This window comes from Phyllobates terribilis, unplaced genomic scaffold (genome assembly GCF_046119375.1).
Source record: "Phyllobates terribilis strain yellow unplaced genomic scaffold, ASM4611937v1 Scaffold_4__5_contigs__length_816908805, whole genome shotgun sequence".
NCBI classification, from domain to species: Eukaryota; Metazoa; Chordata; class Amphibia; order Anura; family Dendrobatidae; genus Phyllobates; species Phyllobates terribilis.
Window position 1 is genome coordinate 143621441 of NW_027362764.1, and position 16844 is coordinate 143638284.

The 16844-nt window shown below is 45.6% G+C and overlaps 1 protein-coding gene across 9 annotated transcripts in view; it reads right to left on the bottom strand.

The window, feature by feature from the left end:
- LOC141265127 (ATP-binding cassette sub-family B member 5-like) overlaps window positions 1-16844 on the bottom strand; it is a 1418963-nt gene that overhangs the window by 798596 nt on the left and 603523 nt on the right. For 2 of the 9 annotated variants that reach the window (XM_073677804.1, XM_073677806.1), the window contains exons 14-16: window positions 15123-15293; window positions 14811-14972; window positions 14133-14288 (exon numbers count right to left, since the gene is read on the bottom strand). The exons of the other annotated variants lie outside the window; for them this stretch is intronic. In XM_073677804.1, the coding sequence (XP_073533905.1) occupies window positions 14133-14288; window positions 14811-14972; window positions 15123-15293 (489 nt within the window). The remainder of the gene's footprint in view (window positions 1-14132; window positions 14289-14810; window positions 14973-15122; window positions 15294-16844) is intronic. 9 annotated transcript variants of the gene reach the window in all.

Here is a 16844-nt window from a genome sequence, read left to right on the forward strand (position 1 = left end):
AGTGAGGGGAAATGCATCATGTCTTGTGAGTAATACATTTCAAAGGAGTGTTATCAATTGCAACCACAGAAATAGGTGATGACAAAGGTTTGTATTTCAATTTAAGGTTTTCCAAAAACCCTTTATCAATCACATTAAGTGTTTAACCACAATCCACAAATACCTGAAATTCAATCAAATCTCCCTGTAGAGTAGTACTCCCAGAAAGAAACTCTCCTGCAGAGCGTAAACAAGCTATATGGGCGTAACTGACCTTTTTTTTTCTTTACTTAAACGACGCTCACAATACTTAATCAAATGGTCAGCTTTACCACAATAAAGACACAATCCCTCGGTGAATCTCCGGTCTCTTTCCTGAGGACGGAGTGACATCGCTCCAACCTCCATCAGTTCCCCATCGACAGGGCAGATTTTCTGTGTACTAGGACCTGACATTACAGGAGTCTTTACCTCATTGAGCCTGCACCTCAGTCTCCTGTCTATACAAACAGCTAACTGCATAGCTTCCTGCAGAGTCTCAGGTGCAGGGAATGCAATTAGCAAATCCTTAACCCTTTCACTCAGACCAGCAAGAAATAAACATCTCAGCGCCGGATCATTCCATTTAACTTCTGAAGCCCATCTCCTGAAGTGTGTGCAATAATTTTCATCATCTGACCCCTGATTCAAACGTCTAAGTTCTGATTCAGCAGATGAGATTCGATCAGGATCGTCATACAATAGCCCCATAGCAGAAAAAAATTCTTCAACAGACCTTAAACACGGATCATTAGGCTGGAGAGAAAAGGCCCAACCCTGTGGTTCATAGCGCATAAGTGACATAATAAAACCAATGCGCTGTGATTCATTCCCAGAGGATCTTGGTCTCAAAGGAAAATATAACAAACAAGCATTTATAAAGGAAAAAAAATCTTGCTGTTTACCATAAAAAACATCAGGCCGTCCTACCTTGGGTTCAACAAAATGCGCTCCAGGACAGCTACTTACGTGTTGCTGAAGCTCGGCCACCTCCAGAGACAATCCCTGCAGGAGTTGAGCCAAATCCTGGACGGAAACCATACTGATCCCCGAATTTCATTCCTATGAGTTTTTTTGGGCTGGATTTACCGTTATGATCTGCAACATGTACTAAGGAAAGATAGGGGAAAGCTGTCCCTACAGTAAGACTAAGCTGAATCCCTACGATGTAGCGGGCTGCCTGTTCCTAGAGAACAGACCCGCATTAGTCCTCGGCTAGTCTGAACGAAGACCTATAGAATTAAGGGAGGGGTCCCTAAAAGAACTAAGGACTGGAACAAAAAATGGGACACCTCATAAACAGAAGTTGTTGCAGAACACAAAAAGACAAACTGACTAAAAGTACTAGAGGACCCAGATGACCAAGCGAACTTGACAGAGATAGGCACAGAAGCAGCAAGCTAGAGAGACAGTAAAACACTGAAGTCCAGCACAGCCAGAAAGGCGGAGCTGGAATATAAAGGCAGATGGTCACGTGACTGCAAAACACAAGATAGAAAAAACAAACAGGAGGGCTCTAACTGTACCCCATTTTTATGAGGATCCTGGGCCTGAGTATGGACACCAGCTGCCGCCGGCATGAGGTTGAGAAAAGCTTCTGCCACCACGAGCCTAAAAGGCCACATTTCAAGTGCAAGCAGCTGCCCAGAAATTTGGCAGTTTAGTATTGCTGCCTGTTTGGCTAGCTGCATACTTGCGCTTGCATTCCAAGTAACAGAAAACTAAGCAGATGGTGGCCTCTATCTTCATCATGGTCTCACCTCGGCACTATGAACTCTCCTGAAGGAGATGCCAGGGCCCACCGGAGGATTCTCCGGTTCTCTGGTGGGCCAGTCCAACCCTACCGAGAAGCAGCCCTGGCTAAGAAAAGTGTGGGCGAAGGTTCCCGGACACTCTATGGCTGCTTTTTTAATGTGGATCGGAAGTGCTTATGCATGTTATTTCTCAAACCGCATTGCAAATCAGGCCATTGCCCAACTCTGTAGTCATGAAATTAAATGCGCAAAGAAAGATGTTTGTGTGTCAAAGCACCACCAACAAGTGCGAGCTGATGTTGGACGGGCTGCCATTGCTTCTGCAGCAAGCTGCATTAGAGGACTTCCTGGGAGAAATGACACACAGAGTAGATACGGTTTCCCTCTATGCCAGTCCTTTCACCTTGTGGAAGGCGGAGACGATACTGGGAGAGCCAGTCCACAGCTTTTTTTGCTGAGTTGTATTTCACCACAGCCAAATTCTTTAGCTTGGTGAAAGGACTTGGGAAACCATATGTACTCCAGCTGTCATTTCTCCCAGGAAGTCCTCTAAAGCTGCTTTCACTTGAAATGTGGCCTTTTAGGCTCGTGGTGGCAGAAGCTTTTCACAACCTCATGCCTGCGGCTGCCAGGTGTCCATACTTGGTCCCCAGCCGCCACTATTTCTCCCAGTATCGTCTCCGCCTTCCACAAGCACGGGTCCCACAACATTACCCATGCCCTCCCCAGTGCACTTGGGAAGGACCGCCTAACCATAAACACGTGGACAGGTGAATATGGCCAGGGACGGTATGGAGCCAGTCCACAGCTTTTTTTGCTGAGTGTTGTATTTCACCACAGCCATATTCTTTAGCTCGGTGAAAGGACTGGAATAGAGGGAAACCATATCTACTCTGTGTGTCATTTCTCCCAGGAAGTCCTCTAATGCAGCTTGTTGCAGAAGCAATGGCAGCCCGTCCAACATCAGCTCGCAGTTGTCGGTGGTGCTTTGACACACAAACATCTTTCTTTGCGCATTTAATTTCATGACTACAGAGTTGGGAAATGGCCTGATCTGCAATGCAGTTTGAGAAAAAACATGCATAAGAACTTCCGATCCACATTAAAAAAGCCAGGGCTGCTTCTCGGCAGGGTTGGACGGGCCCACCAGAGAACCGGAGACTCCTGCAGTGAGCCCTGGCTTCTCCTTCAGGAGAGTTCATAGTGCCGAGGTGAGTCCATGATGATAGAGGCCACCATCTGCTTAGTTTTCTGTTACTTGGAATGCAAGCGCAAGTATGCAGCCAGCCAGCCAGCCAGCCACCCACCCACCCACCCACAGGCCGCAATACTAAACTGACAGATTTCTGGGCAGCTGATTGCACTTGAAATGTGGCCTTTTAGGCTCGTGGTGGTGGAAGCTTTTCACAACCTCATGCCGTCGGCAGCAGGGTGTCCATACTCGGGTTCCGAGCCGCCACTATTTCTCCTGGTGTCGTCTACGCCTTCCACAAGCATGTGTCCCACAACTTTACCCGTGCCCTCGCCAGTGAACTTACTGGGAAGGACCGCCTACCCACAAACACGTGGTCAAGTGAATGTGTCCAGGGACAGTACAGAGCCAGTCCATAGCTTTTTTTGCTGAGTTGTATTTCACCACAGTAAAATTCTTTAGCTTGGTGAAAGAACTTGGGAAACCATATCTACTCAAGCTGTCATTTCTCCCAGGAAGTCCTCTAAAGCTGCTTTCACTTGAAATGTGACCTTTTAGGCTCATGGAGGTGGAAGCTTTTCACAACCTCATGCCTCGCGTCCATACTCGGTCTCCAGCGGCCACTATTTCTCCCGGTGTTGTCTCCGCCTTCTACAAGCACAGGTCCCTGAACATTACTGCTGGTACATTTCTGTCTGAATATGCTTGCCTCCTACCAGCCTGGAATATTTCCTGTAAACTATGGTACGATGCCATGATATTTGCACTGCCCCCATTACCAGTAGCGAAGCCATCCCCAATTTCCTTCTCAGGAATTTTATTTGGTAGACTGAGTGGCTGCCCAAATACATTAGTTTCTAACAAAGGAGCTGAAGATAGAGTGGCAGTAGGTGCAAGTTTCTCCAGCCTCTTAGATATCAGAGGGTGAATGGCAGCACATTGAATCAGTGGTTAGCAGTGCACTGAAGCCTTGCAGCGCTGGGATCCTAGGTTCAAATCCCAGCAAGGACAACATCTGCAAGGATTTTGTATGTTCTCCCCGTGTTTGCGTGGGTTTCCACCTCAGTAAAAAAATCAGCCATTAAGTGTCTGGGAACCTTCCCACACACTTTTCTTAGCCAGGACTGCTTCTTGGCAGGGTTGGACGGTCCTACCAGAGACTCCTCTGGTGTGCCCTGGCTTCTACATCAGGAGAGTTCATGATAGCGCTAACTTTGCAGCTGCTATGGGGCTTTTGAGTGGGGGGGAAAGGTGAGCCCTCAGAATCAAATCCTCTGGTGGGCCCAATGTTTTTCAATCTGAAACAGCTTCTCAGTGGGAGTTGTATTTCACCACAGCCATATTCTTTAGCTCGGTGAAATGACTGTCATAGCGGGAAACTGTATCTACTCTGGCTGTCATTTCTACGTCACCAGGTTCCGCCCATTGCCACACATGACCAAGCCTGGCTGTATGTTCAGTAGTGAGAGCCACAGATCTGCCTGCTCTTTCAGAGATGTCTAAAACTCTTCAGCATTGTACGGTTTGTCACCTAGGGGTAAAATTTTTTTACGGGCATCATAAACACCCTTTAAAAAAATTATGTGGGTGTTGCATCACGGACCACGGTCACCCTGGTGATATGGTGGTGGAGGATGAGGAGAAGGAGGAGGACAAGAGCAAATAGCCAAAATAAGGAAGTGTATACCCATGTCTGGGTGTGTAAAGGTGTAAGGGAATACATCTCCCAAAAATAGACACTGGATTTGAGTTTATGTTACGCTGCTATCATTCGGTGGTGTTGCGAAGTCTGGCCCAATCTAGCCCTTGTTCATTTTTATAAGAGTCAGCCTGTCAGCATTTTCAGTTGACAGGCGGATGCACTTATCAGTTATAATTCCACCAGCGGCACTAAAAACCCACTCTGATAAAACGTTGGCGGCAGGGCAGGCCAGGACCTCCATGGCATAGAGAGCCAGATCATTCCACGTATTCATCTTGGATACCCAATAATAATAAGGCACAGAGGAATAACGGAGTATGTTGGTACGGTCGGCATGCTACTCCCTCAACATCTTCTTAAACTTTGCACTCCTTGTGAGAGTACGCCGCGCCTCAGGGCTTGTGCTATGGGAGGGGCTGAGAAAATACTCCCAGAACTTTGACAGTGTTCCCCGGCCTCTGCTGGATTGGAGTTATGTCTCTCTCGCCTGTACTCCTTGGTTATCCAATGAAGTGTGACCTCTGCCACCAGCATTTTCAGATGGGATTTTTTTTTAATAGTTCTGCAACAAGGGCCTTCTGGTACTGCTCCATTTTTGTAGACCTGTCCGCCTCAGGAATAAGAGATATAAAGTTCTCCTTGTAGCGTGGGTCTAGAAGTGTCACAAACCAGTAATGACTGTCACCCAAAATTTTGAGAACACGAGGGTCATGGGAAAGGAAGCATAACATAAACTCAGCCATGCATGCCAGACTACTAACAGGCAAGACTTCCGTGTCCTCACCAAGAGGATGACTGACCATGCTCTCCTCCTCCTCCTCTCTGTCCTCTGGCCATCCACGCTGAACAGACTGTATGACAAGCTGTGCAGGTAGTACCATCTATATCGCATGAAACTAGCTCCTGTTTTTCCTCCTCCTCCTCTTCCTTATTGTCACCCAATCCACGTTGGGATGAGATGAGGCTGGGCTGTGTGTAATCACCCTGTATGGTTCCTTGCTTCATCTCATCATGCTCCGCCTGCAATGCATCCTCTTTGCTTGGGAGCAGAGAGCATTTCAGAAGACAGAGAAGCGGGATGGTGACGCTAATTATGGCGTCATCGCCACTCACCATCTTGGTGGAGTCCTCAAAGTTTTGGAGGATGGTACATATGTCTGACATCCATGTCCACTCCTGAGGTCTTATGTGTGGAGTCTTAACTGAATACCGATGGCCTTATTGATGCTGGTACTCAACAACTGCCCTCTTCTGCCCACAAATCCTTCCCAATATCTGCAGTGTAGAGTTCCAATGCGAGGGGACATCACACACCAGTCTGTGAGCCGGTTGCTGCAAATGCGGCAGAAAAACGGCAAGGGCGGCAGAAGCTGTAGGTGACTTTCTAAAATGGGCACATAGGTGGCATACTTTAGAAAGAAGATCCGGCAGCTCCGGGTAGGATTTGAGAAACCGCTGAACCACTAGGTTAAGCACATGTGCCAGGCATGGTACGTGTGTGAGCTCGCCTCGCCTCAGAGCCGCCACCAGGTTCCGGCCATTGTCACACATGACCATGCCTGGCTTTAGGTACAGTGGTGTGAGCCACAGATCTGCCTGCTCTTTCAGAGCTGTCCACAACTCTTCAGCATTGTGAGGTTTGTCACCTAAGCATATTAGCTTCAGCACAGCCTGTTGCCGCTTGGCCGAGGCAGTGCTGCAGTGCTTCCAGCTTGTGACTGATGTGGTCATTTCGGAGATGGCGGCTGAAGAGGAGGAGGAGGATGCGGAGGATGAGGTGCAGGAGCTGTAGACCGTGGGGGCAACCCAGATTGACCTAGGGCCTGCAATCCTTGGCATCGGGAGGACGTGTTCCGTCCCAAGGTCCGACTGGGTCCCAGCTTTCACTATGTTAACTCAGTGTGCCATCAGCGAGATGTACCGTCCATGCCCAAAAGCACTTGTCAACGTGTCCGTGGTTAGGTGGACTTTAACGGTAACTGCATTGGCACGGCTAATGTTTTGGGACACGTGCTTGTGTAATGCGGGGACGGCACACTGGGAAAAATATTGGCGGCTGGGGACCGAGTACCGAGGGATGGCCGCCGCCATCAGGTTGTGGAATGCTTCCATCTCCATGAGCCTAAAAGGCTCTGCCTCCCTCGCCCTGTGTGCTGGTCTCCTCGCTCTGCATGTCCTCCTGCCAGGTTGGGTCAGTTACTATATCATCCACCACCTCGTCTTCCACTTCCGCACCCTGGTCCTCTTCCTGACTTTCTGTCAATTGTGTCTCATCATCGTCCACCTCTTGTGACACTTTCCCACCGTCGCCTTTGTGTGACAGTGGCTGCTCAAATTTTTGGGCATCGCTACACGCGATCTCCTCTTGCCTTGCTTCAAGTGGACCGGGCGAGAGGCCTGAATCTATGAATGGAAAAGTGAACAGCTCTTCAGAGTGTCCAATTGTGGGATCATTTGTCCCCGGGCACTCGGCATTGTGGGAGGAAGGAGGATCAGGGTAAGGAATATGCAGTAGGTAACTATTTTGAACAGCAAACTGGTGTCAATTGCTTCACTGACACACTGAAACAAATTTTTAATGGATGCCAGAAATGGCAGTATTTTCAGCGCAGTTATATGTGATCCGTGTGATGGACAAACCACAGTTTTAAATAGCTGGATTGCTAGCGCTGTAATATGGAAAGGACTTGGCGGTATTTTGCAGTGCCAACAAGCAAATGGCGCAGAACAACGGTGTTCTCTGGATTGCTTTTTAAGCAAATAATGAGGATTAAGATCCAAAAGAAAATTATTCCTGGCCCCTGAGACCTGGGCCTATTTCTAGAAATATCTAACAGCAGCAGCAGACAAAACTGGAATGGAGCCTCTTGTGCTATGTGCACTGCAGTCTGCTATATACCCTGCCTGCCTGCCTATATACACTGCCTGCCTGATATCTCTGCAGATGGATTAGTCCTCAAAAGGACTGTTTGTTGAGATGGATATGTGTTTCTAACATAGTTTGGTACACCTACACTAATTAGAAACAAGCAAATCTCTCCCTAGCTCAGCAACATCTCTCCCTACACTGTCTGATTCCGGAGTGACTGTAACGAGAATGGCGGCACCAGGTCTGATATAGACCTGATGAAGCTGTGCGGCCAGCCAATCACTGTAATGCCACAATCAGCATGGCTACAGCATTACTGTGAGTGGCAGGCAATCCCTGCATGTTTAATGGCTCTGTAAAGAGCACCAAACATGCAGGGAGAAGACCCGAGCTCCCGCCGAGCAACGCTGGAAATACACGGCGAGCGCCGAGCATCTCGAGCAGTGAGATGCCTGGGCAAGCACTGATCAGTGCGAGATGAGCTTGCTCACTCATCACTATTGAGGAACAAATAAGTGTGGAAAGAAGGAGGTCTTGGGAGGACCGGAGATTACGTAAGGGAATATATCGGGAGATTAGTTCAGAGATGTACGGAGAAAAAAGGTTATGGGTGGCTTTGTACGTCAGTGTTAGCAGTTTGAACTGGATACGCTGGGCAATTGGGAGCCAGTCCACAGCAAAAAAGCAGACATAGAATGTCCAGGAACCTTCCCACACACTTTTCTTAGCCAGGGCTGCTTCTTGGCAGGGTTGGATGGGAATACCAGAGAACCAGAGAATCCTCCGGTGGGCCCTGGCTTCTCCATCGGGAGAGTTCATAGCGCAAACCTTTCAGGTTGTGATGATGATGAGGCCATCTATCTCCATAGTTTTCTGTTACTTGGAATGCATGCGCAAGTATGCAGCCAGCCAGCCACCCACCCACCAGCCGCAATACTAAACTGCCATATTTCTGGACAGCTGTTTGCACTTGAAATGTTGCCTTTTAGGCTCGTGGAGGCAGAAGCTTTTCAAAACCTCATGGTGGCGGCCGGGTCTCCATACTCGGTCCTCAGCCACCACAATTTCTCCCGGTGTCGTCCCTGCCTTCCACAAGCACGGGTCCCAGAACATTACCCGTGCCCTCCCCAGTGCACTTACTGGGAAGGACCGCCTAATCATAAACACGTGAACAAGTGAATGTGGCCAGGGATGGAACGGAGCCAGTCCACAGTAAAAAAAAAACAGCCATAGAGTGTCTGGAAACCTTCCCACACACTTTTCTTAGTCAGGGACGCTTCTCAGCAGGAGTGGACGGGCCCACCAGAGAACTGGAGGGGGGCCCTGGCTTTTCCTTCAGGAGAGTTCATAGCACAAACCTTGCTGCTGCTATGGAGCTCTTTAGCGGGGAAGAAAGGTGGTCCCTCAGAATCAGATCCTTGGTGGGCCCAATGTTCTTCAGTCTGACACTGCTTCTCGGTGAGTGTTGTTTTTCACCACAGCCATAGTCTTTCGCTCGGTGAAAGGACTGGCATAGAGGGAAACCATATCTACTTCAGGTGTCATTTCTCCCAGGAAGTCCTCTAATGCAGCTTGTTGCATAAGCAATGGCAGCCCGTCCAACATCAGCTCACAATTCTTGGTGGTGCTTAGTTACAGACAAAGATCTTTCTTAACGCCTTGAATTTAAGGACTACAGAATTGGACAATGGCCTGATCTGCAATGCATTTTGATAAATAACGTGCATAAACAAAGCCACGGTTTAAGGTCATTAAGCAAAACTCATACAGCTTTTCCACAGACTGAAAGAGGCGTATCAAGACTTCCAAGACAGCCAAGACTTCCCTGTCCTCCCCAAGAGAATGACTGTCCATGTTCTCCTCCTCATCCTCCTCCTCATTATCACACATTCCGCATTGAGATAAGATGAGGCTGGGCTGCATAGTTCCTTGCTCCGACTGCAATGCCTCCTCTTTAACTGTGAGCACCGAGCGTTTCAGTAGACAGAGAAACAGGATGGTGACGCTAATTATGGCGTCATTGCCCCTGACCATCTTATGTGCGGAAGCTGACCTGAATGCCGATGGGCATGTTGAAGCTGGTACTCAACAACTGCCCTCTGCTGCTTACAAATCCTTCCCAACATTTGCAACGTTGATTTCCAACATGTGGTGACATCGCACAACAGTCTGTGAGCTGGAAGCGGCAAATGCTGCTGAAGCACTGCCAAGGTGGTGGAAGCAATAGCTGACTTTCTGAAATGGGCACACATGTGTTGTACTTTCACAAACAGCTCTGGCAGATCTGGGTAGATTTTGAGAAACCCGCTGAATCACTAAGTTAAGCACATTTAGTGCTCTCTCATTACTATTTTGTACCCATATATGGAGAACAATATCAGCACTGAAAAATTAAAATATGAAATATAGCCTGCTTTATATACCACGGTACTAAGAAAACCAATTTGGATTGTATCTTGTGTACCCCTGTGACAAAAAATATCTGCACCAAAGAATTAATTTCACAAGAGTAGAGCTAGTATAATGGTGACCGACAACTCTTCCACTACAGACAAACCCAATAGATGGAGAGCCAATCAGGATTCTTCACATTTCCAAAAATTTGTGTCAGACACCAGCAAAGTGGCATCAATTTCACTACAGTAGAAATAGTGTAATTAGAACTTTAGAACTGAGACATCTTCCAGTACAGTCAACCAAGTAGATGGAGACACAATCAGGACTGGTCACATTTAAGAAAATTAGGGTTTAAGACCTTTCCGTGGCCTACAGCTTGGAGATGGTGTAGTTCAACCTCTTAGCTTTGTTATGTGTAGGATTAAACAATCTTTTACCTGACCACAACTGTGGGGCCGAGGGCTGGCTGCAGGGCGGAGTATGGTGAAATGGACAAACTACTAGACCGTGAGTAAGGTGAAGGAAGAGATGTTTTGGTGGATTGAGAAACATGTGGTGTGCTCGGTGAAACAAACACAGCAGGCATGTCCTCTTCTGTTACAGCTGACGGGCTCTCACTCAGCCTGACTGGAGAGAGTATACAACCATGAGTTCTGCGGTCGGAGACCTGTGTGACAATACTTGGCACAGTAACAGAGGAGACGGAAGCAGCAGATGCGTTTGATGGGGCGGCTGATGGTTGTTTATTCAAAACCAATTTTGAGTTCATCATGTTTGTGTACTCCTTTGTGGAGAACAATATCTGCACCAAATAATATATTTCACTACAGTATAACTATACAAATGGATGGAGACCTAACCAGGAGTGTTCACATTTCCCTAAATTAGGGCCTAACACCAACAAAGTGGCATCAGTTTGACTAGAGTAGAAGTAGTATAATGGAGATCAAAACCTCTTCCACTACAGCCAACGCAATAGATGGAGACCCAATAAGTATTCCCCACATTTCCAAACATTAGTGGCAGACACCAACAAAGTAGCATCAATTTCAGTACTGTATAAATTGTAGAATTAGGAACAACACCTTTTCCCCTACAGCCAACCCAGTAAGTAGCATCAATTTCACTAGAGTAGAAGTAGTATAATGGAGATCAAAACCTCTTCCACTACAGCCAACCCAATAGATGGAGCCCCAATCAGGATTCTCCACATTTCCAAAAAGTAGTGGCAGACACCAACAAAGTGGCATCAATTTCACTAGAGTAGAAGTAGTATAATGGAGACAGAAACCTCTTCCACTACAGCAAACCAAATAGATTGAGACACAATCAGGAGTGTCAACTTTTAAAAAAATGAGGGCCTAAAACCACCAAAGTGGCATCGATTTCACTAGAGTTTAAGTAGTATAATGGGGACCAACACCGCTTCAACTATAGCCAACCCAATAGATGGAGACCCAATCAGGATTCACCAGATTTCCAAACATTAGTGGCAGACACCAGCAAAGTCTCATCAATTTTAGTACAGTAGAAATTGTAGAATTAGGAAAGATACCTACAGCCAACCCAGTAGATGGAGACCCAATCAGGAGTGTTCACATTTTAATAAACTAGGGCCTAAAACCACCAAAGTGGCATCAATTTCACTGGAGTAGAAGTAGCATAATGGGGACCAAAACCTCTTCCACTACAGCCAACCCAGCAGATGGAGACTCAATCAGGAGTGCACCATCCTCTCCAGTCATTCACCACATGTCAGACTAGTAATCTGTTGAGCAGGTGCACGAGCTGGTCTAAAAAATGTGTGAAAAGACTCACAGAAATTGTTTCTTCCACTTACACTACTGCTGCTGCTAATATTTTGGTGCTGACGAATTGACGTGCCAGAGGTTGGAAGTGTAGAGCTGCAATGAACTCTGCATGACTCACTGCTGGCTTGGGGAAAAACTATCTTACGGTTGTGTAAAAGCGTATTTCGATACTCCAGCATTCGCAAGTCCCTTTCCAGGGTGGGAAGTATCTGGCAAAATTTACTCACCAGTAGTCAGCACTATTTCGAATCATAATTATACTGGGATCATGTTGCAGATAATGCAGCAAGAATGCATTCATATGTCGTTCTATTTCTTTAGGTTCAAGCCCATGCTGTGTTGGTGGCTGGGTAATTCTGATGCTTGTTTCCTCTGTCCCCTCCTGCCAAACATGAACAGAGAGGGGATGATTATCCTCTTCATGTTCTGACTGTTGATCGCCCATCACCTCTTCCTCTTCCATTTGTTCCTTGCCTTCACTAACACCTTAACTAACAGTTTTTCTGGTATCGCCAACCCCCTCAATCACAGTGAACCACCCTCCCTTGTCATCCTGAGATGTCCCCTAGTGTATGACCTTAGTAATAGAAGAAAGTATTTTTTTACTGCGGATGAGGCCTGTATAACATATGAGATATTCTCCAAACTATTTCAAACTCAGATTTAGCCTGCAGTATCACATTAGGAACAGCAAAAAAATTTGATTTTTTGACTCTAAACAAGCTCTGAATACAGCTGAATTTCACCGTCACTAAAAGGACTAGGTGGCTTATAGCAGAGTGTAACACGTTTGAGACAGAAAAAAAGTTTTTTGGAATGTGGCTAGCAAAAGAAAAAAACTTTTTTTTTACTATGAAAACAGCTGAAGTTCACCGCCACTAATGTAGTAGCTGACATATAGCACAGTGTATGACATTTGCCACACAAAAAAACTTTGGTGGACTCTGCCTAGCAAGACAAAAAATCAATTATTTTACTCTGAAAACAGCTGAGGTTCACAGCCACTAAGATAGTAAGGGTCTTTTAGCAGAGTGTATCACGTTTGCCACACAAAAAAAATCTTTGGTGGACTCTGCCTAGCAAGACAAAAAATCAATTATTTTACTCTGAAAACAGCTGAAGTTCACCGCCACTAATATAGTTTCTGACGTATAGCACAGTATATGATGTTTGTCACACAAAAAAAAATCTTTGGTGGACTCTGCCTGCCAACAGAAAAAATATATTTGTTTTACTGTGCATACAGCTAAAGTTCACCGACCCAAAAAATTACAAACTGGGGTAACACAGCTTGCACTACCACATTAGCAAACGAAAAAAAAAGGTTTTTGTGCTCTGCACTCAGAAGCTCTGAACTGACAAGCTCTGCAGATAGCTGAATTTCAACCACACAAATTAAAAAGTGGCCTACAAGGACTTGCTTGCTTTATCACATTAGCAAGTGCAAAAATAGATTGAAGGTATACTCCTGCATGGAGCAAAGACAGTACAACCAGTGCACAACACTGTACTATGAAATGAGCCCTGCTCTTTCTGTCAGAATCTCAGTAATTGCACAAAAACAGTGCTGTAAGGTCGATTGAACAGGTACACAGCACATGACTTATCTACACTATCTGACTTCCACAGAAGCGCCCATCTATCTAGCTAATATCTCTCATTAAACAGGAGCTTGGTGCAGGAGCAGCATCTATCACGTATGACATGCATAAAATAGTGCTGAGGGAACATGGCCACTTTTTATATAGAGAGGACATGCAATTTCACCAGCCAATTGCAGAAGACCTTGTGTCTGGGACACTGTGGATACTTCCTGCGCTCTGATTGGCTAGTCGTGCTTTCTTGACTTAAAGTTACCATCTACAGATAAAAAAAACAACACAGTGCGCCACTGATCTGACCTGGTCTGAGCCATCATCAGCCCCCCCACTCATCTACCACGCCCCCCTGCTCATCATACACAAGCACAATGCTAGCAAAACTGTTAAAAACGCTGTAGTTGCCTCGCAATCACGTACCCGTGCAAATTCGCCGAATGTCGCCGATTTTCCCAAATTTAACAAATTGTGCTAGTCTTTACGATCATGAATCCGAATGTGCCACATTTGTGTCGAACTTAAGTTTGGAGATCGGATTTCGAACATATTCTCTTATCACTAGCGTCATCCACCAAAGCTGAGAACAAGGTCGGCGATCATAAGAAGAGAGAAAGCACCGAATCAAGACCAGAGACGCCTACCTGTAAGTATAATAAAAGGTCTTTTTGTGACTGGCATAGGGGATTAGGACATACATACAGCTTACTAGAATGCTGCAAAAGAGGCCTTAAAAGTGATAGCCGTACTTTCTATGGGGAAAATCTGGTGACAGGTTCCCATTAAGGTCTTACCTCTTTCTCATTCTGTGCTTCATTTTCAACTTCTTCCTTGCTCTCTTTTATGCTGTTTTTTATAGGTGAGTTAGGGCACTTTATCGCTAATGGCTTGTTGGGTATCCCGTTTACTGACTCTTTTATTTCATTACTGTCTTCTATTCCTTGTATAAACTGTAAAAAAATAGCATAAATCATCAAGCCACTAACACACCTTTTACACCTTGCCTTTTAAAAATGTCTTCTTCAGAGTTTGCAACAATCTATGTTTTTCCATTTCTGACATGTGCCACGAGCACTGTACTTGCCAATAAATCATGTAACTTAATTCTAGTGTATTGTGTGCCATGACTGCAGACATTGACGGTGTGGCCATACTGCCTGTGTGCCTACAGCCTTTTATTCCTATTTTTTACATTCTCAACAAAGCTTCCCACTGAGTCCCAAACTTTGTTTCTGGTCTGATTCTGGCACCACAGATGATCTTTTATTTATATTTCTGTCTGTATTATAACTCCGCTATGGTATTTCGATGTATAAAACCAGTATTTGTACCATGGGACTATTCTTTATTATTTAACTCCCTGCATTACTTCACATTACTGTAAATAGTAGCAGGAACCATACATGACCTATACTACTGATTTTAGATTTTGTTTGCGTAGATTGAAACGACCAGCAAAATGTCCACTGTACCTGTGCTGTTGCAAGGTTATAATATACTCCTTTTATGTCCATTAATGCCGAATGAGAGCCTTGCTCAGTCACTGAGCCATTTTGTAGTACCACAATTAGATCCGCAGTCCAAACTGTGCTGAGGCGATGGGCGATCACAATTGTTGTACGTCCTTTACTGACCTAAAAATAATGCAATCAATATAAATGTAACTTAAACTACCCAACAGCATTCAATATAAATATAACTTAAATTACCCAACAGCATGTTTTGGTAGAATACCTTTATCAAAATGCCAATATTTTGGTTAACAAAACATACATCATACATACCTTATCTAAGGCAGCCTGCACAACGGATTCACTTTCAGTATCTAGAGCAGAGGTGGCCTCGTCCAGGAGAAGTATCTTAGGATTTCTCACCAAAGCTCTGGCTATTGCTATTCTTTGCTTTTGGCCACCACTTAACTGTGCCCCTCTTTCTCCAACAAGAGTTTCAAATTTCTGAAATTGAAAAGATAAAAAAATATAAAAAATTGGGCATGGTCTAGGCGAGAAGCAGAGAGGACGCATGCTGCTGCAGCTCCTACACCTAGTCCTATTTAAGTTCTATTTCCAGGGTTTATCCTATTTCTACCTGTTCCTTCATGGGAAAAGGAGCCCTTCAGTTATGGGAGAACACCAGAATTTCCTATCAAGGAGAAGCTGCACCCTTCTTATATGCCGAACATCCCAGCGGTGGCCTGGCGGTGCAGCGCAGTGCCTGCTCGGAGCTCATCGGGATATGGTGCGAGGAGACCGCAGCTGGCCTGACGTGATGGGGACCATAGAGAATCAGGGAGTACCGTTGGGTGGGTAGTCACCCCTAACCCCTCTCCTCTTGCCCACTTGTGGCATCCCGGTACCCATTCTACTACTGCTAAATGAGAACAGTTGTAGTGTGTTAGTAGATTTATTCCATTGTGTGTATTGAGTTAGGGAATATAATACATTGCATTGTAAATTGTACTTCCTGCATTGTAAATAGAGATGAGCGTTGTTCTACTCGAACTGTTCGCCAATCTCAAATTCGAGCTGTTTTGGGCGGTGTTCGAGCCGTTCGGCGAACACGAACAATTTGAGAAAAATTCGGCTGTTCGAGGTTATGTTCGATAACTGTTCGTGCACCAAAATCATAACTGGATTTTTTCTCAGTAATGATGAAAATTAATGTTAATACGCAGTTTGAGTGTACAGCGGGGTGGGGGGAGGGGCAGGGGATGGATCTCTGCAGGAACAATGAAGATCTCCATTTTTTTTTCTCTTTCCCGCATTTACAGTGGGGAGGTGCAATCTGTCAGCCTATCAGCAGCGCACACACGGAGCGAAGTGCTTTTTTTCACACAAGCAAGGGCATGTGTCATTGGCAGTGTATGTCACATGTCCTTGCCCTATAAGACCAAGCCATTTTCCCCGTCGCCACCATTTTCTCACTGCTGCAGCTGCGTGTTAGACGGCACCGCTGTTGCTGTGTGCGCTATACCTTGTTAATTTCAAGCCAATTTTCGCACAAATATACAGATAGCTTGGGAGTAGGGAATAGTTGTGATTGCAGTCCTTTTAAGGACTAGGTTACAGCATTTCCTACGACTTTTATCAGGGAGGTCTGTGCTCTTAAATAGATCGGTTGTGGGAGTAAAGACTAATTGTAATTGCAGTACTTTTCAGGACTAGGTTACATGAGTTCCTATCAGTTTTTGCCAGGCAGGTCTGTGCCAGTGCTGTGCAAGTTTTTTTCACAGCATTTGGCTGAATCTAGCAAAGCTAATCCTTTTTGGCCTATTGCAGAGTGTGTTAGTCAGTGGAGTAGCCTATCTGTGTTGCAAGATATACCACCTGTGTATAGAATACCAATTTTTTTACTGCACCTAGTGAAGTAAAATCTTTTGGGCATAGCATCATTCTATTAGTCCATCTATACTGACCTCCATCAGGTTGCAAATTAAAACTAATTTTTATCTGCATCTACAGTACCTCTGAAAAAATATTTGGGCTTCTAGCAGTGTGTGGGACTTG